General features: G+C 46.2%; 1 protein-coding gene across 1 annotated transcript in view; it reads left to right on the top strand.

The window, feature by feature from the left end:
- The window catches only part of LOC116976848 (deubiquitinase DESI2-like), a 127075-nt gene extending 110088 nt beyond the window's left edge, over positions 1–16987 (top strand). The window contains exons 4-5 of the mRNA XM_033026831.1: positions 131–272; positions 16322–16987. Of these exons, the coding sequence (XP_032882722.1) occupies positions 131–272; positions 16322–16567 (388 nt within the window). The 3' untranslated portion in view covers positions 16568–16987. The remainder of the gene's footprint in view (positions 1–130; positions 273–16321) is intronic.
- The last annotated feature ends 4400 nt before the right edge of the window (positions 16988–21387 follow it).

Below are 21387 nucleotides of genomic sequence, written 5' to 3' on the forward strand. Positions count from 1 at the left end.
ATCTCTTGCTGTTCATCTGTGTCCTTAAAGAGATGATCTGCACATCCTCTGACTGTGACCATTGTCATGGGACATCTCTATGTGCTGCTGTAACCCTGTTACATGAATGAAACCTGTTGTGTTTATTCAGAGAGGCCATCGCTCTCGGCACCACAGACTTCACCGAGGAAGATGTCGACAAAATTATCGAGGAGCTTGGGAAGGAGTTCAAGGGCAATGCCTACCATCTCATGCACAAGAACTGCAACCACTTCTCTGCAGGTCTGGCAGAGGTAGGAGAACATGCGTTATAATGAATGTACTTTAACAATCCTAAGTTGTGCATATGTACACACGCTCTCACACACACACACACACAGGCACACACACACACGCACACGCACACACACAGACACATACCCTCAGACACACATACATCCTCTTGCACACATAAACAGACATTCTCACACACACACTCACTCACACACACACAGACATGCACACACACACCATCACACAAACCTCCTCATGCACAAACGTACAGGCAGACTCACACACACATGCACACACACATTCACACACACATACAGTACACACACACACACATGCACACATTAATTTAGTCTAGTTTAGTTTTGAGATACAGCATGGAAAAAGGCCCTTCGGCCCACCGAGTCTGCGCCGACCAGCGATCCCTGCAAATTAACACTACCCTACACACTAGGGATAATTTACAATTATTATTACCGAAGCCAATTAACCTACAAGCCTGTATATATTTTGAGTGTGGGAGAAAACCAGAGGACCCGTAGAAAGTGGATTTATTTTAAGAGAATACGTGTTTTGATTAATGCACTCTAAAAATCCTACATGGTAACTGAACACACACACAGATTAATTAAAAAAAGAGCTTCTTGAAATGCTTTTCAAATGGATTAACTTAACTTTACTTTAAAATTAATGTGTTTTGCAGTATGTTCCAATTTGTCCTGTAGTATTCCCCGATGCCAAAGGTATTATTCTATGTAAGATAATTCTCTAAGTATTGAGGAAGAGAAAAAGACGTGGACCCATGTCACATCTTGGCTGAATTTCTCTTTGTGTACTCACCTTCCTGAGATAGATAGATAGATAGATAGATAGATAGATAGATAGATAGATAGATAGATAGATAGATAGATAGATAGATAGATAGATAGATAGATAGATAGATAGATAGATAGATAGATAGATAGATAGATAGATAGATAGATAGATAGATAGATAGATAGATAGATAGATAGATAGATAGATAGATAGATAGATAGATATAATTTATTGCCACACAACCAGGGTCGGTGGAATTTGGGTTGTCAGCAGCAGTACAATAATAAAGAACACACAACCACAATAAAAATGTAACACAAACATCCACCACAGCATTCATCACTGTGGTGGAAGGCACAACATTTGGCCAGTCCTCCTCCATTTCCCCCCCGTGGACAGGACCAGAGTCCAGAGTCAGTCCAGGAACGGCTCTTCCTCACCGGAGACCGCGGCTTTAAGATGGTGTAGGCCGCAGGCCGGCGGTCGAGATTTAAAGTCTCCGCCGCAGCCAGAAGCTCCGTAGACTGCAGGGCCGGCGGTCGAAGCTCCCCTCCAGGGGTGATGGTGAGTCCATGCCGGCCCCGCGGTAGAAGTTGGCCGCGGGCCGGTAGTGGTGGCTTCTTCTTCCCCCGGGTCCCCCACGAGGGATCCCGGGCTGTAGACGCCGCACCAGCTGGAGCTCTGCAGACCGCGAGCATGTAATCTTTCCGATGAGCATGTAATCAGAAGTTACATCCTATTGAATGGAATATACATAATCTCACCATCCTATACGTAACCATATAATTCCGTACTTCCATCTGTTAGAAGAAGCAGATTCTTTATCACTATCCTCGTGTTTCCAAGGGTTTTAGCTATAATTTCCTGTAAATCATCCATTCCTTGCTCCTGATTACTTCCTCACCTTCAGCAACTTCTCACTGTTTAAACAATGTAAAACATATATAAAGTGAGTGCCTTGTTAGAGAGGAGCTGGTCCGTAATTTATTCCAGGGTCAAGTGTTTAATTGTCATATGTACCTAAATGGAACAATGACATTCTTAGTTGCGGCAGCACAACAGGTTTCCAAACACAATACTCAATAGATTACGTAATAAATTAAAAAATAAAATAACAATTTAAATAAATTATTATTAATCTAATATATAGGGTGGGTGGCGGCGACCAACGTCGCAGCGCCCTCTGCAGTCTGTCTGTGTTTTTTTGGGGTTTTTTGTCCCGTTGAGGGTGTAGTTTGTAGTGGGCTTTTAAATGTGTATGTGTGGGGGGTGGGTGGGGGAAACTTTTAAATCTCTTCCCTGCATGGAGACCCGACCTTTTCTCTGTCGGGGCTCCGTTGTCGTTGGGGCCTAGCACCGTGGAGCGGCCTCCAACCGGAACGACCTTGGGGCTCAAGTCACGGAGCCTGCGGAGCTGCGGACCTACCATCGTGGAGCTGGCCAGCTTCGGAGCGTGGAGAGCTGTGGTGGCGCGCGGCTGCGACCCGACTCCGGGGCACCAGCAACGGCGACTTCTCCCGCTCGAATTGCGGGTTTGAAAGTGACCCGGAGCGGGGCCTTACATCGCCCGGGGCGGCTTTAAATTGCCGCGGACTTGCTAGCGCCTGCCGGGGGCTCCAACATCAATACCCGGAGCAGGGCCTTACATCGCCCGGCGTGGCTTTAAATGGCCGCGGACTTGCTAGCGCCCGCCGGGGGCTTTGACTTTGACATCGGGAGAAGAATGGAGAGCAGGGGAGAGACAAGACTTTGCCTTCCATCACAGTGAGGAGTAGATTCACTGTGATGGATGTTTGTGTAAATTGTGTTGGTGTGTGTCTTGGTTCTTTTCTTTTATGGCTGCAGAAACCAAATTTCGTTTGAACCTCATGTGAGGTTCAAATGACAAATAAATGGTATTGTATTGTATATAGTGCAAAATAAAACAAGGCCCGAAGTCCCTAGTGCAGGCAAGGCGGTTTGTAGTTTGGAGTCGAATTTTGGAGTTCATAGTTTTTAATAGCCTGGTGGCTGTTGGGAAGAAGCTGTTCCCGAACCTGTATATTACGGTTTTCAGACTCCTGTGCCTTCTTCCTGATGGCAGGAGTGAAATGAGTGTGTGGCCAGGGCGGTGTGGGTCCTTGACGATGCTGGCTGCCTTTTTGAGGCACTGCCTCCTAAAGTTCCCTTTGAAGGTGGGAGGGGGGGGGGGGGGGTCAGTGCCCATGATGGACTGGGCAGTGTTCACCACTTTTTGTAATCTCCTCAATTTCTGGGCATTTGAGTTGCCGATTCAGGTCAAGGTGCAACCAGTCAAAATGGTCTCTACTGTCCACTTGTAGAAGTTCAAGAGAGTATTCGACATACCGAAACTCTTCAATCTTCTTCGGAAGTAGAAGCATTAATGGGTTTTCTTTACGATTGCATTAATGTGTTGGGTCCAGGACAGATCTTCAGAGATATGCACATCCAGGAATTTGAAGTTGTTGACTCTCTCCATAAACACAGCTATATGGATTCTCGGGCTTTCTCTTTTAAACTCAACAATGTGCTGTTAGGTTTGACAGGTGTTGAAAGCAAGGTGACATTCTGTTATCATTCAATCAGATGATTGATCTTTCTCCTGCACTCTGACTCCTCATTATCCATAATTCGTCCAACAGCGAGCGGGTGGTGTCATCGGTAAATGTACACAGTCATGGGTATAGAGTGAGTAGAGCAGGGGACTGAGCACCCAGCCTTGAGATGCTCCTGTACAGATGGTTATGTTGTCAATTCATACCACTCGTATTTTGTTGACGATTAAGTCGAGGATCCAGTTGCAAGGAGGGGTGCAGAGACCGAGTTACCTGAGGTTGGTAACAAGCTTTTTTTTTTTTAAATTTATTAAATTATTAAAAATAATATTACACTACAATAAAACAAGCCATAACCCACCACCATAATACAATACAAACATGTATCCATAATAAACTACTATACAACTATGATACAATCCTTATTGAGGATACATTCAACACCCTGCGGAGCCCAGCGGTCCCGGAATTCCCTCAGGGTGCCCGCAGACAGGGTGTATTCCCTTTCTAATCCCACCCAGGCACGGACGTAACCCCAGAAAAGGGGCAGGCAGCTGGCTCGGGTAGAGCCCTCCACCGTCTGGCGCCCTACACTCTCCCCTACGCACAAGGTGTCCAAAGATGAGGATGGTGGATGAAAAATGCAGCCAGAAGGCAAGGAGCAGCCCCTTTAGATATTCAAAAGTGGCTGCAGCCTTGGTAACAAGCTTGGAAGGGCTGATAGGAGGACTGAGGTCTGTATACAGTTTCTTGAATAATCAGTTACTTTGTAACTGAAAATGCATTGACTGCCCAAAACCGAATCAATCCCTTGGACTTTTCAGATGTTTTTGAGTTTGCAGTGTTGAGGATTATCATAGAGGATGATTTGTCCCATATCCTCACTGATTGAGGTTTGTTGGACAGGAAGTCGAGGATCCAGTTGCAGAGATAAGTGCTGACTTCAAGTCCCGTGAGTTTGGTGATGAGCTTGGATGGGATAATGGTGTTAAGGGCAGAGCTGTAGTCTATGAATGGCAGTCTATCGTGTTATACATGGAGAACTCAACACGGAATAACATCATGAATTGCAGGAAACATGGTTAACATTTTTTATCCGGTTATTTTTTCTCATGTCATAGAGTCCTAGAGTGATACGGTGTGGAAACAGGCCCTTCGGCCCAACTCGCCCACACTGGCCAACAATGACCCAGCTACACTAGTCCCACTTGCCTGCGCTTGGTCCATAACCCTCCAAACCTGTCCTATCCATGTACCTGTCCAACTGTTTGTTAAACGATGGGATAGCCCCAGCCTCAACTACCTCCTCTGGCAGCTTGTTCCATACACCCACCACCCTCTGTGTGAAAAGGTTACCCCTCGGATTCCTATTAAATCTTTTCCCCTTCACCTTGAACTTGTGTCCTCTGGACCATCGATTCCCCTACTCTGGGTAAAAGACTCTGTGCATCTACCCGATCTATTCCTCTCATGATTTTGTACACCTCTATAAGATCACCCCTCATCCTCCTACGCTCCAGGAAATAGAGACCCAGCCTACTTAACCTCTCCCTATAGCACACAACCTCTAGTCCTGGCAACATCCTTGTAAATCTATTCTGAACCCTTTCAAGCTTGACTTTATCTTTCCTATAAAATGTCTGGCCATTTGTGATTATTCATATTTGTCTCTTCCAGCAGCCACCGTATGTACCTTATGGCTTCACTAACTTGTTGCAGTGCTGTGGGATTAATAGAGATAGAGATTTGACTGCCATGTGTGTCCCGTTGTGTGGAGAGGCTGCGGTTGATGACTAGGCCTCAGGCTGTGGATCCAAGGTCCTGTTTGTGATCCCATTTCATTGCCCTCGAAGGCCTTTGAACAGTTTACAATGTCTCCAGTAATCAGGGACATCTGAAAACAGTTAAATTCAATTTAAGTAATGTACCAGAATAAAAATGGATTAAAAAGATAAAATTATTACTTACAAACTCCTGAATCTAGTGGAAATTAATTATAGATTAAGTTTCCTCTGGGCGGCACGGTGGCGCAGCAGTAGAGTTGTTGCCTTACAGCGCCAGAGACCCGGGTTCGATCCTGACTACGGGTGCTTCCTGTACGGAGTTTGTACGTTTTCCCCATGACCCTGTGTGTTTTCTCCGGGTGCTCCGGTTTCCTCCCGCACACCAAAAACATCCAGGTTTGTAGGTTAATTGGCTTCTGTAAATGGCAAGTTGTCTCTAGTGTGTAGGATAGTGCTAGTGTACGGGGATTGCTGGTCGGCGCAGGCTCAGTGGGCCGAAGGGCCGGTTTCCGCGCTGTATCTTTAAACTGAACTAAAATAAAGGAAAATAAACAAAACACTTACCTTTGCCATTATGGGAAGTGACCCCAGGCAACTGAGTTCATACAACATATGCCAACCATCCTGACTGGAAAGTTTAAAGATTTAAGATTTAAAAAAATGATTTAATAGGAATCTGAGGGCCATGGGTATATGGAATGAGTTGCCAGAGGAGATAATTGAAACATAAACTATAAGAACATTTAAAAAGACATTTGGACAGCTACATGGATTGGAAAGGTTTAGAGGGATATGGGCCAAACGGGCAGGTGGGGCTAGTGTCGATGGGGCACCTTGGGCAGGCTGGGCCGAAGGGCCTGTTTCTATGTTGTATGATTCCATGACTCTATGACGGCAAGCCATCACTTGTCGCAATAGATGATGGTGGTAGGTGAATTAGCTCAGGATACTTCCAGTTTCCAGCCCCGCAACATGGACGCTTCTACTATGGGGCCAATTCTACTCCTATTCCTTACGACCTTATGACCTTATGACCTTATAAGCAAACCTCAGATGTAAATCTCAGTTATGAGATATATAAATGTGTTCCATGCAAATTTCTCAGCTGTTACCAAAAAATTAATCCTCTAATCCTTTTCTGCAGCTAGCTTCTGTGTGCTAGCCAGTCGCTGGTTTCTGCAATATAGCTACATCAATTCCTACTTTGGATACACACAAAGTGCTGAGTAACTTAGCAGGCCAGGCAGCATCTCTGGAGGAGAAGGACTGACCCAGTCTGAAGAAGGATCCCGACTCAAAACATTACTTATCCTTTTTCTTCAGGGATTTCTAACCCGCCGAGCTACTCCAGCGATTGGTATCTACTTTTGGTATAAACCAGCATATGCAGTTCTTTATTTTTACCCAAATCCTGCTATCTGGGAACACCTTTTTTGGACCCTTAATGTACACTTGCCCCGCAGCTGCCTATTGCCCCTGCGACACTTGGCTTCTTTCAACTAACTCACTTCCGGGCTAGTTGGATTCTCCTCCTGCATCCCACCTCCACTCTCCTGTCTTCCACTCTGCAGTTGGAACAAGGGAAAGCTGATTACCACTGCTTTTCTATCTTGTACTCCCACCCCTACTCTGCTTACATTATATGGAGCCAAAGATAGAAACTCCTCCATTGCCATATCATCAGGAGGTCAGGCGTAGGTTGTACCTCAAATCCTGATTCTGTGACCAAGTTTAAGAAGTATCTCAGAAGACTTCATTAATATCAAATACTCCCACTCACATATTATGCTGCATTACACAATCAAACTTCCATGAGCATCTGAACTTTGGAGGCTCCCATTGCAGTGTAGTTAATTCTGAAGCAGTCATCATTTATCATCAGTAAGAATGCAGAATAAATTATCTACGGCAGTGCCTCTGTTATGGAAATCCCAGGAGGATAGACACAAAGTCTTTACTAATGCCCTGGCTTCTCATTAGTAAGTAAACAGCATGTAAAGGGATGTGTTTTATTATCTAATTTGTCTAATAAAGAGTTTATGGACTGAATCATATTGTCCGTGATGGATGATTCCAAAGGGTAATGCCAGAGTGCGGCCATTCTGGACGTACTGTATGTGGAGCTGTGCCAGTGTGGGACTTAACTGAGTCACGGGCGTAGGTACGAGGGGTCCCAGGGCCAGTGCAACCTGGTCTTTCATTTGCTCCCCAGCTAAATGCAGGGGTTCTTGCCACTCTGGCCCCACATGGCAGGATATTTTGGCCAAATAATTTAACAAAGACAGAAACTGACTTAGAAATTAAAAAAATAAAAACAGAAAAATTGGAGGAGAATTAGGCAATTTAATAATAATAATAATAATAATACATTTTATTTATTGGGTGCCTTTCAGACATCTCAAGGACACCTTACATAGGTTAACAGGAATATAAACATATAATCAGAATAAAATAAATAATAAAGACATCACAGAAACACAAATTAAAAACAGAGTTCAGTCCAAAAACAAAAATCAAAAATACAATGTGAAGAGAGAGCAGCGGCGGCTAAAGCGCGCCAGCGTCCACTCTCCCTTCACGGCAGCCATCTTGGACAAAGACTAACAGGATTACCTTACAGACAAAAAATCATCCCCCCACAATGGATACCACTGTGGAGGAAGGCACAATGTCCAGTCCCTATCCCAAGTTCACCCCAAAGTCAGGCCTATTGAGGCCACCGCAATTGCCTCTACGGAGGCCCGATGTTCCTGGCCGTTCTCACTGGGTGGTCTTGCCCCGGCGTCGGGAGAGTCCTCTCAGCGGCTGGGCCACCTGGAACGGCCGCTATCTAGCTGGAGACCGCGGCTTCCGAAGCCGACAAGGCCGCGCCGGTTTGGAGCTCCCAGGCTCCCGATGTTGAAATCGGCGCCGCCCGCTCCGCTCCGCAGACCCGCAGCCCGGAGGTGTTGATCTCGGCGGTCACAGCTCACCGGAGCTCCAGCGCGTCGATCCAGCGCGGCGACCCAGGCAAGGCATCGCCCGCTCCGCTCCGCGATAGCGCTCCAGCGCTGTGCCGCCACCGAGGCCGAGGTGCTGGGCGGTCCCCGCCAGGAAACGGCGCTCCAAGCCCGCTGGTAGGCCACGAGGACGGGTCGACGGGCAGCCTGGAGAAAAAGCTGCCTCACCGACCAGGTAGGGACCTAGAAGTAAAATTAACCCCTACCCCCCACATTAAGAAGTCCATTTCTCCAACGGACAAAAAACAGGACTCACTAAAAACTTTTTAAAAAAGCGAATTAAAACGGACGGCTGCTGGCTAGCAGCCGTTCCCCAAGATGGCTCCTCCTCCTCCTCGAGGTAATTATTATTATTATTATTATTTGGTAATAAAAATGAATTGCAGATGCTGGGTTATACCAAAGATAGACTCTAATTGCTGGAGTAACTCAACAGGTCAGGCAGCATCTCTGGAGAAAATGGATAGATGATGCTTCGGGTCGAGACCCTTCTTCAGACTGGAAATCTGTAGAAGGGTCCCGACCCGAAACGTCAACTATCCAATTTTCTCCAGAGATGCTGCCTGACCCGTTGAGCTAATTTCAAATCTATCCGAGGCGATTTGGTCCACCGTTCAATATAATCATGGCTAATCTTCCATCTCATTATCACATTTCAGGTCAAAACCCTGAATGCGAATAGAGCAGGACGATAGCCAGTGTAAAGAGGTGAGGGGGGAGTGGTGGGACAGGGGCCAGTTAGTGATTGGTGAATGTGGGAGAGGTGAAGGGTGGCAGGTGGATGGAGACAGATGGAGGAGAACAATTTTTGCTCTCTCTTTGTACGTCCATAAAGCACACTCATTAAAACATGCAATGAACCAAGCACACTGCTCTCATATTGGCTGTGCTTTTACGGATGATACCATCTGTTGCTCTGTGCAAGATACAAAACAACTTTTAGCCACCCCACATCAAATCTGTCACGTTGCAGATCTCAAAGCAGCAAAAATGTTCACCTGAGCTCCACTTTTCTCCCAAGAACAGGTGCATGGGCTGCAGCTCTGGAAGTAGGCAATAAAATTCCTATCCTAAGCTTCATCTGTGGAATTAGTTAGGGCTGGACATATACATTGACCAAACTGTCCCATCAGCCCTGTGAGGTGATATAATGAGAACATTAAGACTGCTGTGGCATGATCTGTGCAGGCACTTAAACGCAGACTGGGCTTTGACAAATGCCAAGATGTAAACTACGAGGCTCCTGCTAAATGAAACAAGATTCTGCTTCTGACCCAAGTGCAATTATAAACAGAGCCCCGTGGGAAGCGGCTGAGAAAAGTGAAAGGATGCTCTTGACAGAGGGAGTGTGAAAATTAATGGGCTGTGCAAGCAAATAGATAAAGCATGATAACAAATTGAATGTCAAAGGGCAGTTGCCGTTTTGCAAAGGGATTTGTCTGGAGAGTGCTCTACAAGACAAGACAAGAGAGTTTACTGTCATGTGTCCCCGATAGGACAATGAAATTCTTGCTAGCTGCAGCACAACAGAATATAGTAAGCATAAATATAGAACAGATCAATGTGTCCATGTACCATAGAATATATATATACACACATAAATAAACTATCTGTTTAAAGTGCAATAGGCTGTTATAGTTCAGAGTTTGTTTGAAGTTGTGTTTAATAGTCTGATGGCTGTGGGGAAGAAGCTGTTCCTGAACCTGGATGTTGCTGATTACCTTCTACCTGATGGCAGCGGAGAGATGAGTGTGTGGCCAGGATGGTGTGGGTCCTTGATGATGTTGGCAGCCTTTTTGAGGCAGCAACTGCGATAGATCCCCTCGATGGTAGGGAGGTCAGAACTGGTGATGGACTGGGCAGTGTTTATGACCTTTTGCAGCCTTTTCCGCTCCTGAATGCTCAGGTTGCCGAACCAAGCCACGATGCAACTGTACTCTCTACTGTGCACCTGTAGAAGTTTGAGAGAGTCCTCCTTGACATACATACCGACTCCGTAATCTTCTCAGGAAGTACAGGCGCTGATGTGCTTTCTTTATAATTGCATCAGTGTTCTCAGACCAGGAGAGATCTTCAGAATTTGATCGACCAGGAATTTGAAGTTCTTGACCCTTTCCACCATCGACCCATTGATATAAACGGGGCTGTGGGTCCCCATCCTACCCCTTCCAAAGTTCACAATCAGTTCCTTTGTTTTACTGGTGTTGAGGGCCAGGTTATTATGCTGGCACCATTTGGTCAATCGGTCGATCTCACTACTATACTTTGACTCGTCCCCATCAGTGATACATCCCACAACAGTGGTGTTGTCAGCGAACTTGATGATGGAGTTCGCACTATGTCCGGCTATGCAGTCATGAGTATAGAGTGAGTACAGCAGGGGGCTGAGCACGCAGCCTTGAGGTGCTCCCTTGCTGATTGTTATCGAGGATCTATTGAACAGGCCTACCCCTCAGTATTTTGTAGCACTTCAATTCATTCTCATACCCTGCTGACAAATCCTACAGGGAAATAGGCCTTTTCTTTTTTTAATAGAGATTAAATGTTACAGAGCCCGAGTTCCCTGAGGTGCAGCACGGTGGCGCAGCGGTAGAGTTGCTGCCTTGCAGCACCAAAGACCCGGGTTCGATTCTGACCACAGGTGCTGTTTGTACGGAGTTTTACGTTCTCCCTGTGACCGTATGGGTTTTCTCCGGATACTCCGGTTTCCTCCCACACTCCAGAGACATACAGGTTTGTAGGTTAATTGGTTTTGGTAAAATTGTAAATTGTCTCTCGTGTGTAGGATAGTGTTAGTGTACGGGGTGATCGCTGGTCAGCACGGACTCGGTGTATCCGCTTTGTACCTCTAAAGTCTGAAGTCTAAAGCAAAGTATGGCTGTTTGGTAAATCGAATATCACTACACCTTAATTGGTACACGTGACAATAAAAGACCTTTGAATCTTTGAACCTTTGAAACTTTGAAAGCTAGTGGCAAATTGATGCCAACCACAGAAAGAGTAGTTCCTTCATTTGTCTAAACGCCAGAATATTCTATCAGGCAAACTCCTGCAGCCTTCACCAGTGTCCTTACTTCATCAACCTACGAGGATGGGAGTTCCGCTCTCCCTCTAAGCCTGCTCTGATCTGGCACTGCTTCAATTCACTCTCATCTCAATTCCATTGTGAATGGTGTCAACTTAAAAGTTGCCTTTGTCTGCATGTACCACGTCGAACAACATGTAGGTGGGGGATGAGAGGTGGCACTGTTGGCATTGCAGTTGGTAGATTTGGGGTATGATGCCACTTAAAGGCATGCACGCTGGGGGAATATCATGTTTAGTTTTGGTCACCCTCCATTGGGAAAGATGTCATTAAACTGCAAAGAGTGCATTGAAGAATAACCAGGATGTTGCCAGGACACCAGTGCACGAGGAAGAGAGAGAGCTTCGGCAGGTTAGGACTTTAGATGCAGGAGGATGAGGGGAGAACTTATAGAAGTGTATAAAATCATGAATGGGTAGAGTAAACATACAGAGTGTTTTTCTCAGGGTAGGTGAATCAAGAACTAGCCATAGATTTCATAATAGTACTTTATTAGTTCAGTATGTTTTGCAACATACGAGGAATTTGATTTGCCATACAGTCATACCAATAAAGAGTAACAAGGCACCCAAATAATTGTTTTAATTTTTAACATGAACATCCGCCACAGCAACTCCTCCACATTCCTCACTGTGATGGAAGGCAAAAAAAGTTAAATCTTCTTCCCTTCTTTGTTCTCCCGCGATCGGTGCACTCGAACCTTCCGTTGTTGGGGCGATCTTGGCTCCCGCAACCGGCGGTCGAGCCCCCCGCATCGGGGCGATCGGGCTCCCGCATCAGGGGGATCTCAGCTCCCAGCGCCGCACGATCGGACCCCGGGTCGGGGCTGGTCGAACCTCCTGCGACTTTGGACCTTCCCGACATCAGCCTCTACCCGAGACTGTGAGCTCCTTGATGGTGAAATCTGGAGCATCGATCCCAGGCAAGGGGTCGCAGGCTCCGATGGTAAGTCCACGGCCCCGCGGTGGGGCTCAAAGTTAGTCTCGAGCAAGGCGGCCAACTCCATGATGTTAGGCCGCAGAACGACTGGAGATACGATCCGGAAAACATTTGCCTCCGGCAAGGAAAGAGATTGAATAAAGTTTTCCCCGACCCCCTCCCCCACCCCCACATAAAACAAACCAGAGGACATTAACGCATACTTTTTAAAACACACTAAAAATAACAAAAAAGACGAAAAGACAGACAGGATGTTGGCGAGACTGCCATCGTTGACGGTGAATGGAAAGATTTAATAGAAACCTAAGAGGCAACATTTTGACACTGAGGGTGATGGATAAATGGATTGAGCTGTCAGAGGAAGTATGTACAATAACCACATTTTAAAGAAATTTGGACAGGTAAAAGTATATGGAAGGATTAGAGATAAGGGCTAAATGCAGGCAAATCGAACTAGCTTAGACGGGGCTTGGTTGGCATGGACGAGTTGGGCCGAAGGGCCTGTTTCTCTGCCGTTTGATTCTCTGACTCTACATTATGCCTTTAGAAGGAAGGAATACATATCGACACAGCAATCATTACCATAACAGTTATGTTAGCAAACTTGCAGCTCGAGCTCCGAATCACTTGCCCAGAACCATGTGCTTAAATTCCACATCTAAAAAAAAGTGGCCTTCATAGGTTTAGTCTTTACTTTAGAGATACAGCATGAAAATAGGCCCTTTGGCCAACTGAGTCCATGCTGACCAGCGATGACCTGGTACATTAGCACTATCCTACACAGCAAGGACAATTAATAGAAGCCAATTGACAGCCAAGCTACAGACTTGTGCATCTTTGGAATGTGAGAATAACTGGAGCACCCAGAGAAAACCCACGCAGCCACAGAGAGACAGACAGCTGTACAGACAGACAGCCATAGTCAGGATCGAACCCATGTCTTCAAATATTTGTAAATTAAGTTCTAGGAGCAGAATTAAGCCATTTGGCCCATCAGTCTACTTTTCCATTCAATCACAGCTGATCTATCTATTCCTCTCAACCGCATTCTCCTGCCTTCACCTCATAGCGCCTGACACCCTTACTAATCAAGAATCTTTCAATCTCCGCCTTAAAAATATCCATTGACGTGCCCTCCACAGCCATCTGTGGCAATGCATTCCACAGATTCACCACCCTCTGACTAAAGAAATTCCTTCTCATTTTGCTGCAGCTTCTTCTCTGTGCCAGATTACCAATGCTCATTGACAGACCTGGAGTGCACACCTTTGATGCATATGTTAAGATTACCCAGGGTAATATATCACAGCCTGTAGCCACTTCATCAATTTGTTAGCAGTTTCATTAAAGTCCAAGACAGAATGGGAATGGGACATACTGAATCCATTTCATAGTGATCCCATGTACACCTGTGTTTCTGTAACTTCATCATTTTAACTGGGCTTAACAACTATTGTTCATCTGTTATTGCTGATTGAAATCAGATCTTTAGACATAGATTTTGAATTCATTGATAGGAAGATTTTACTTAAAACGTAAGATGCTTCAAATTTTTTTTCAGGTATTAACTCTTTGCAGACAGTCTAATTTTACACTGATCATTTAAAGGGTGGCACAGTGGCGCAGCATTTGAGCTGCTGCCTTAAGGGCCTGTCCCACTGTACGAGGTAATTCAAGAGTTCTCCCGAGTTTTCGCCTGATTCGAACTCGGAGCGGGTCCGTAGGAGTTCGTGGAAGTCTCATAGCGGCTCGTACGAGTAAAAAGTAACAATTTTTTTCATCACGAGTATTTTTTTACTCGTGGACATTTTTCATAGTGTTGAAAAAACGTCACGAGTTTACCGGATTTCCCGAGTACCTACCGTTACTCGCACCGAGCCTTGCGGCACCCCACCAGTCACTGCCTGCTATTCTGAAGAGAACCCGTTAATTTCTACTCTTTACTTCCTGTCAGCCGACCAGTTCTCTATCCATGTCCATACCCTACCCCCAATACCATGAGCTCTAATTTTGCATTGAAATTCTAATTTAGGATTGAAACTGACAAAAATTATAAGACCTAGACAGTCTAAGTCCTTAGGGCAGCACAGTGGCGCAATGGTGGTGTTGCTGCCTTACAGTGCCAAACACCCGGGTTCGATCCTGTCTATTGGTACTGTCTGTACAGACTTTGTACATTTTCCCCGTGACACCATGGCTTTTCCACTCACACTTCAAAGATGTACAGGTTTGTAGGGTAAATGGCTTAGGAAAATGTAATGAGTCGAGTGGGTGGGTGGGTATACAAAATGCAAAACCTCTGGATGTGGAGTCTCAGGATGCGGTTCTTTCACTGGTAGGAGATGTTGACGGTTGCGTCTGTAAATGGCTCCGTCCGCATTAACCAGGTAGGAGCGAGGTTCTTTGGCAGGGCTGTGGATGTGACCCAGACAGCCGTAGCCCTTGCTGGTCTGGAGGCGAACCACCTGTCCATCCACTGGTGAGAGGTTTAAGTGGCTTACTGGATTTGTCGAAAAAACGTTTTTGTGTATCCCACTTCTGACACCATGTAATGATCAAGTCGGACACACAGCAAGATACAACACATGTTTATTAAAGTCCACTTATAGCAACGGTCTGCAGGACATTACAGTAACTAGCAGCTACTCAGACTGACTTACGTAAGCAAGCTCTTGGTACTATGAATCGCACATTAGGCGGAGCAACTACTAACAAGCACTACAGTTGGTTAGTAGGAAATAACCAATCCACAGAAAAAAAACTCACTATTATGTAGTGTGTGCGTGTGCAATGGGGATCGCTGTTCAGCGCAGACTCGGTGGGTCAAAGGGCTTGTTTCTACACTGTATCTCTAAACTAAACTAAGCTAAACTAAACTAGACACTATAACACTAATTAGTAACGCTAGACACTAAACTTATACTACTAAGTAATGAATGGTTTACATCAGATGGTTGTAAGTTCATAAATAAAAACAAAAACAAAATTGCTAGTAATCCTCAACAGATAAGGCGACATATATGATAAACTGAGTAGAGTTAAAGTTCTGATGTATTTTTTATTTAATGATGTGGTTACCTTGCACTGTACTGCCGCATACTTTCTTAGTAGCAAAATGTCAGATCAAAGCCCCTTCACCAGATGTAACTAGGTCTCATTTTGCAGCGTTTCCAGCATTTCCTGTATTCATTTCAGATTTACAGCATCTGCACATTTTTTAAATTTGTTTTTATTGCAATGAAGCATAAACCCTGCACTACAAACCTTTTTTTTTTTAACCTGAGCGTATTTCGGAGAATTGAGCAAAACACAAAGTGCTGGAGGAACTCATGGGTCAGGAATCATCTGTGGAGAGAATTAGACCATGTCAAAGCAGCAGTATTAGGCCATTTACCCCATTGAGTCTACTCCACATCCAATTATGGATGATCTATGTTTCCCTCAAAACTCCATTCTCCTGCCCTCTCCCCATAACCTTTGACTCCCTTCCTAATCAAGAACCTATCGATCTCCCCCTTAAAAATACCAATGACTTGGCCTCCACTGCCATCCGTGGCAATGAATTCCAGAGGTTCACCACCCTCTGGCTAAAGATTTTCCTCCTCATCTCCATTTTGAAGGTATGACCTTTTATTCTGATGCTGTGCCCTCTTATCCTAAACTCTCCCATGCACGTATAGTCTTTCCTAATCATGTGTAGTTTTTCCGCTGACTGGATAACACTGTACCATGACAATAAACTAAACAAAACATTAATGGAAACATCCTTTCCACGTCGAATATACAGACGATGTTTCGGGTCGGGACCATTCAGGAATTGTTCCTTTGCTTTTATACTGGAGGAGTTGATCTATCTTTGGAATTCCTCTCAGACTGCATTTGTTTCTTTACTAGATCCTTTGCGGCAAGGAGATCCCTCGCTGGGTGAATCGACTGGCTTACTTCAGTTCCTGTATACCCTTCCTACAGAGTTGCCTCCCCAAGGAATGGCTGACGCCTGCCGCCCTCCAGAGCCACATCAGCAGCCAGGGACTGAACAAGGATGATCAGAGCGACACAGGGGACGATGAGCCTCCGTCCACCTCGGCCTCAGCCACCACGTCAGGAGCTGCCAGGACCTGCAGGCACACCAGGGTCTAACCATGCCTCTGGACCCTTCTCTGACCCTTTTCCAGTTTTTCATATCTGTTTTTTGTAGACTTTCTGTGACAACCTCGACAGCCTCAGGCTGATACCAAGTCTAATCCCAGTGAGAGGCTAATTGTGCGATGGTCTGGACTGATAACTGGGTGACCTCCAAGAGCGTAACATCAGGGGAACCTGCTCTGACAGGAAGATGGTGTTGGAGCCTACTTCCCAGACTGTATTCCAGATCATTTTTAAAACACCTCTTGCGCACATTTCACCTCGACAACCAACCTCTTACGTGTATTCTAAACGGCAGGACCAAAAAAAAATATTTAGTGTTGATTGCACCGTCTGCTGGGAGAAAACATCGGGGCGATGTTAACAATGATAGCAAAGAGGAATTATATTTATTAAAACATTCTGACTTGGAAACGAGACATTTCTCCAACATTGACCTCATACAGTCTTATTTGCCAATTCTTTTTTGCTTTAAAATGTTGTAACGAGCTTCAGTCCATCAAACAGAAGAAGGGCGGTGAGGCACAGGCATTGAGGGGAGAGGGGTGTCTAAATTGATATGAGTGGCACATGGACAGTGGGGATAATGCACTGTGGTGAATTATCCACAGTTATGAACCACTGTGGGTGGCCAAGTCAATGGATATTTTTAAGGCGGTGATTGAGAGTTCGGGTTTAGATTAGTACGGGTGTCAGGGGTTATGGGGTTGAGAGGGAGATATATAGACGGTGGAGTAGACTTCATGGGCCGAATGGCCTAATTCTGCTCCTATAACTTATGAACTGTGCACAGAGTCCTGCTTTGGCACACAGATAGTTGAGGTGCTGTTGTGGTACATGGGTAACGGGGCACTGTCTGGCATAGTGACAATGCTGGCATTACATGGGCATACTGACACTAGGACACATTGGTCAGGCACCTCAATAGACGATCACATAGAACCCACAGACGGATAGTAGGGAGTGCTCCACTGACAAACTCAAAATTAAAATTTGAGTTTTTTTGCACAAAGGGTGGTAGGTATATGGAATGTGCTGCTTGTGGAGGTGGTTGAGGCAGGTGCTATCACAACATTTAAAACACATTTGGACAAATTTATGTGTAGGAAGGAACTGCAGATGCTGGTTTAAACTGAAGATAGACACAAAATGCTGGAGTAACTCAGCAAAACAGAGAATGAATGGGTGATGTTTTGGGTCGAGACACTTCTTCATTATATGTTTAGAGGGATATGGGCCAAATGCAAGCACGTGGGACTAGTGTAGATGGGGCATGTTGGTCAGCATGGGCAAGTTGGGCCAAAGGGCCTGTTTCCACTCTGTACGACTGTGACTCTATATGATGCCCCATGGGATATAGACACTAGATGGTACGATCCTGGCACACATAGCAGGGGGTATAGCATTGGCATGCAGGGTGCTGTTCTGGCTCAAAAGGGGCACTCTCCGGGCAATATGAGAGTAGGGAAGATATTCTAATGCATGGTCAGGTATTGTGCACCACTGGTAGCAGGCAATCTGTGGGTGAATTCAGGCAAAGCAGGATTCAGCAGCACTGTACAAGAACATGTGGAACGGGAAGAATGGATGGGTGGTATTGGTGTAGGGAGAGTGAAATGTTCTTTGTGCAGGAACACAACAGCAGCTGGGCTAGTGCGTTGCCTCAGAGATCACACTTGTGGGTCAGCACATTAACGCATGCCAAATAGACAGGCATTGCAGTGCCACGGAGGTGAGACACTGGACTGCCACACGGGCAGGAGGTATTTCCACACAGACAGCACAAGGGGCCACACATCCGGGAGGGGTGACTTGCTGCTGCCAAATAACCATTAGGAGGAGCACTGCATTGGTGAAATGACAGCAGAAGGAGAAGCACTGTACTGTACTGTACTGCCACAAACATAGACAGTAGGCCAAGGTCTATGCATGGACAAGAGGTGTTTTTGTGTTTAAATTGCATTTCCTTCACAATTTAGACCTCACTGTGTTAAATGGAAAACCTCAGCTCTGATGAAGACTAACACCAACCATAGTCAATGGACTGGAGATTGTAATGACCTTGTGAATCATTTATACCACAGTAATTCATTCGCAGTGGACACTGGCACGGTGAATTTCTGCATTTGAATCTTGACATCTTGTGGTTTGCTTTGAGTACAGCAGTTTTGCATTAAACATCCTGGAGATGAAGAATATGTTGGTCTCTTTGCAGTAGTAAATTACTCGCCACAGAAAACCCCATGCCAAGAATGGACGGATCTCTGGAATATCAGCTCTGCAACAAAACACTGCATTCAGATGTGTTCAAGAAGGAACTGCAGATGCTGGAAAATCGAAGGTACACAAAAATGCTGGAGAAACTCAGCGGGTGCAGCAGCATCTATGGAGCGAAGGAAAGAGGCAACGTTTCGGGCCGAAACCGTCTGAAGAAGAGTTTCGGCCTATTTCCTTCGCTCCATAGATGCTGCTGCACCCGCTGAGTTTCTCCAGCATTTTTGTGTACCACTGCATTCAGATGGTTTGCCAGCACTCCTAATGTGGCCTGCAGTTTGCAGGGAATGAAAGAGAATCTCCTGAGCGCTGCAGTGAGGAAACCAGGAGAAAATTAGTAGAGAATATTCATTCAAAATATTGCACACATTTTTTATTTAGTTTAGAGGCACAGTGGTGCAGTGGTGGTGCCTTACAGATCCAGAGACCCAGCTTCCATCCTAACCATGGGTGTTGTCTGTGTGGAGCTTGTACATTCTCCCTGTGACTACATGGCTTATCTCTGGGTGCTCCAGCTTTCTCCCACGTTCCAAAGACGTACAGGTTTTGTAGGTTAATTGGATTGTGTATATTGTAAATTGCCCCAAGTGTGTAGGATAGTGCCAGTGTACAGGGTGATCGCTGGTTGGCACGGGCTCGAAGGGCCAAGGGGCTGTTTTCACACTGTATCTGTAAAATTTAGTCTAATGTCTAAAACTTAGATTCTAAAGTCTAGAGATACAGCATGGAAACAGGCCCTTTGGCCCAGCAAGTCCACGACAACCATTGATCACCCGTTCACAGTAGTTTTATGTTATCCCACTTTCATATCCACTCAATTTACAGAGGCCAATTAACCTACAAATTCGCATGCCTTTGGTATGTGGGAGGAAACCCGGAGAAGCAGCAGGAAACCCACGCGGTCACAGGGAGATCATGTAAACTCCACACAGACAGCACCCGAGGTCAGGATCTAACCTGGATCTCAGGCACTGTGACACAGCCGCTCTAGTAGCTACGCCATTGTACCACTCGATCCACTTTCTTTGAGCACTTGTATATAACTGCGAAAATATAGGTTGAATTGGGGGAAACTTTAATTTTACTTCGGAGTCACGTGAGTGACTACGTGAAGAACCCCGCCAGAACGCATGCGTGCCATATCGCTACACGCATTGCAACGAGTAACAGCAGGGGGAACGACGTTCCCTTAGCGGCAGAATTTGAAAGCCGGGAACAGCAGGTAATGAGACTCTGCGTTCCTTCCACTTACCTTACAGGTGGAGACATGGACCAGATCCACGAAGGCTGCGGAAAAGCTGGCGGGGGAGAACCGCGGAGTTGCGGGCAGCCGGCAGCAGCACGCCAATCTCCCGAAATGGGAACAGCTGTGCCCGACTTCTAAAGCAAAAAACTAACAGAGTCGTTGACTCCGATGAGTCCGACTCTGAATAGCCGCGAGCGGCCAGTGCCCGTGAGCATTGGGGCCGGTTGGAGCGGCTTCAGGAGCAGCCACGAGCGGCCAGTGCCCATGCGCATTGGAGCCGGTTGGAGCGGCTGGGAGCGGGGAACAAGAGCAGCCGCGACGGCCAGTGCCCGTGAGCATTGGAGCCGGTTGGAGCGGCTGCAGGATCAGGAACAGCCGCGAGCGGCCAGTGCCCGTGAGCATTGGGGCTGGTTGGAGCAGCTGGGGGAACAGGAGCAGCTGCGAGTGGCCTATGCCCGAGAGCATAAGAGCCAGTTGGAGCGGCTGCTGGAGGAAATACTCCAAAGTGGCAGGCTCCGGGAGATGGAGGCTAGCCACAGTGGGCAGTTAGTAAGCCCCACAGCAGTACCTCTTGTGGGGCTGCACATTGTTTCTTCCTCATCAGAGGGGAGCACGGAGGGTCAATTCTGGGCTGACCCTGAAGAGGGGAGTGATCAACATACCCCTAGTATGCCTGTGGTGAAAGAAAACATGTTGGATATGGTGTCCCAGTTTATCCAACCCGACCAAACTGGCCTAAACCTGGAGCCGAACATAGCGGCAAGCATTGACTACATGTCTTTTAACCAACTACAGGGACAGGCATTATCGGACACCACGGCACGACACTTACCAGCAGGGAACTGCAAGTCGCTAAATGTTCCCAGTGTCAACCAGTGCATCTGGAAACATGTCGGGGCATCAATTAGACCCAGGGACTTAAAAATACAGAAAGTCCTAAAAGTACTAACAGCAGGAATTACGGCTTTTGCCCGCACATTGAATGAGCAAAACATGACCCAAGACCACCAAGATGCACTGGCTTTACTCTGCAACTCACAATACGAGTTAAACAATATTAGGAAAAGTGCTATCCAACCGGCTTTAGAACCCAAATTTGCACTACTACGGCCAAAAACATCACCCCTACGCACCCACCAGTCGGCCAAGACAAAGCGCAAAAACCAGGAACACCCAACATCGGTCTTTTTTAGGCCATGGCCCAGACCGACCTTCCTGGAAAATGCGTAAGCCCTCAACACCAACCCAACTACAGACCCAGACAACGGCGACTCAACGTCCACGGTGGATGCCG

The sequence above is a fragment of the Amblyraja radiata genome, chromosome 9 (assembly GCF_010909765.2).
Source record: "Amblyraja radiata isolate CabotCenter1 chromosome 9, sAmbRad1.1.pri, whole genome shotgun sequence".
In the NCBI taxonomy this organism is placed as follows: domain Eukaryota; kingdom Metazoa; phylum Chordata; class Chondrichthyes; order Rajiformes; family Rajidae; genus Amblyraja; species Amblyraja radiata.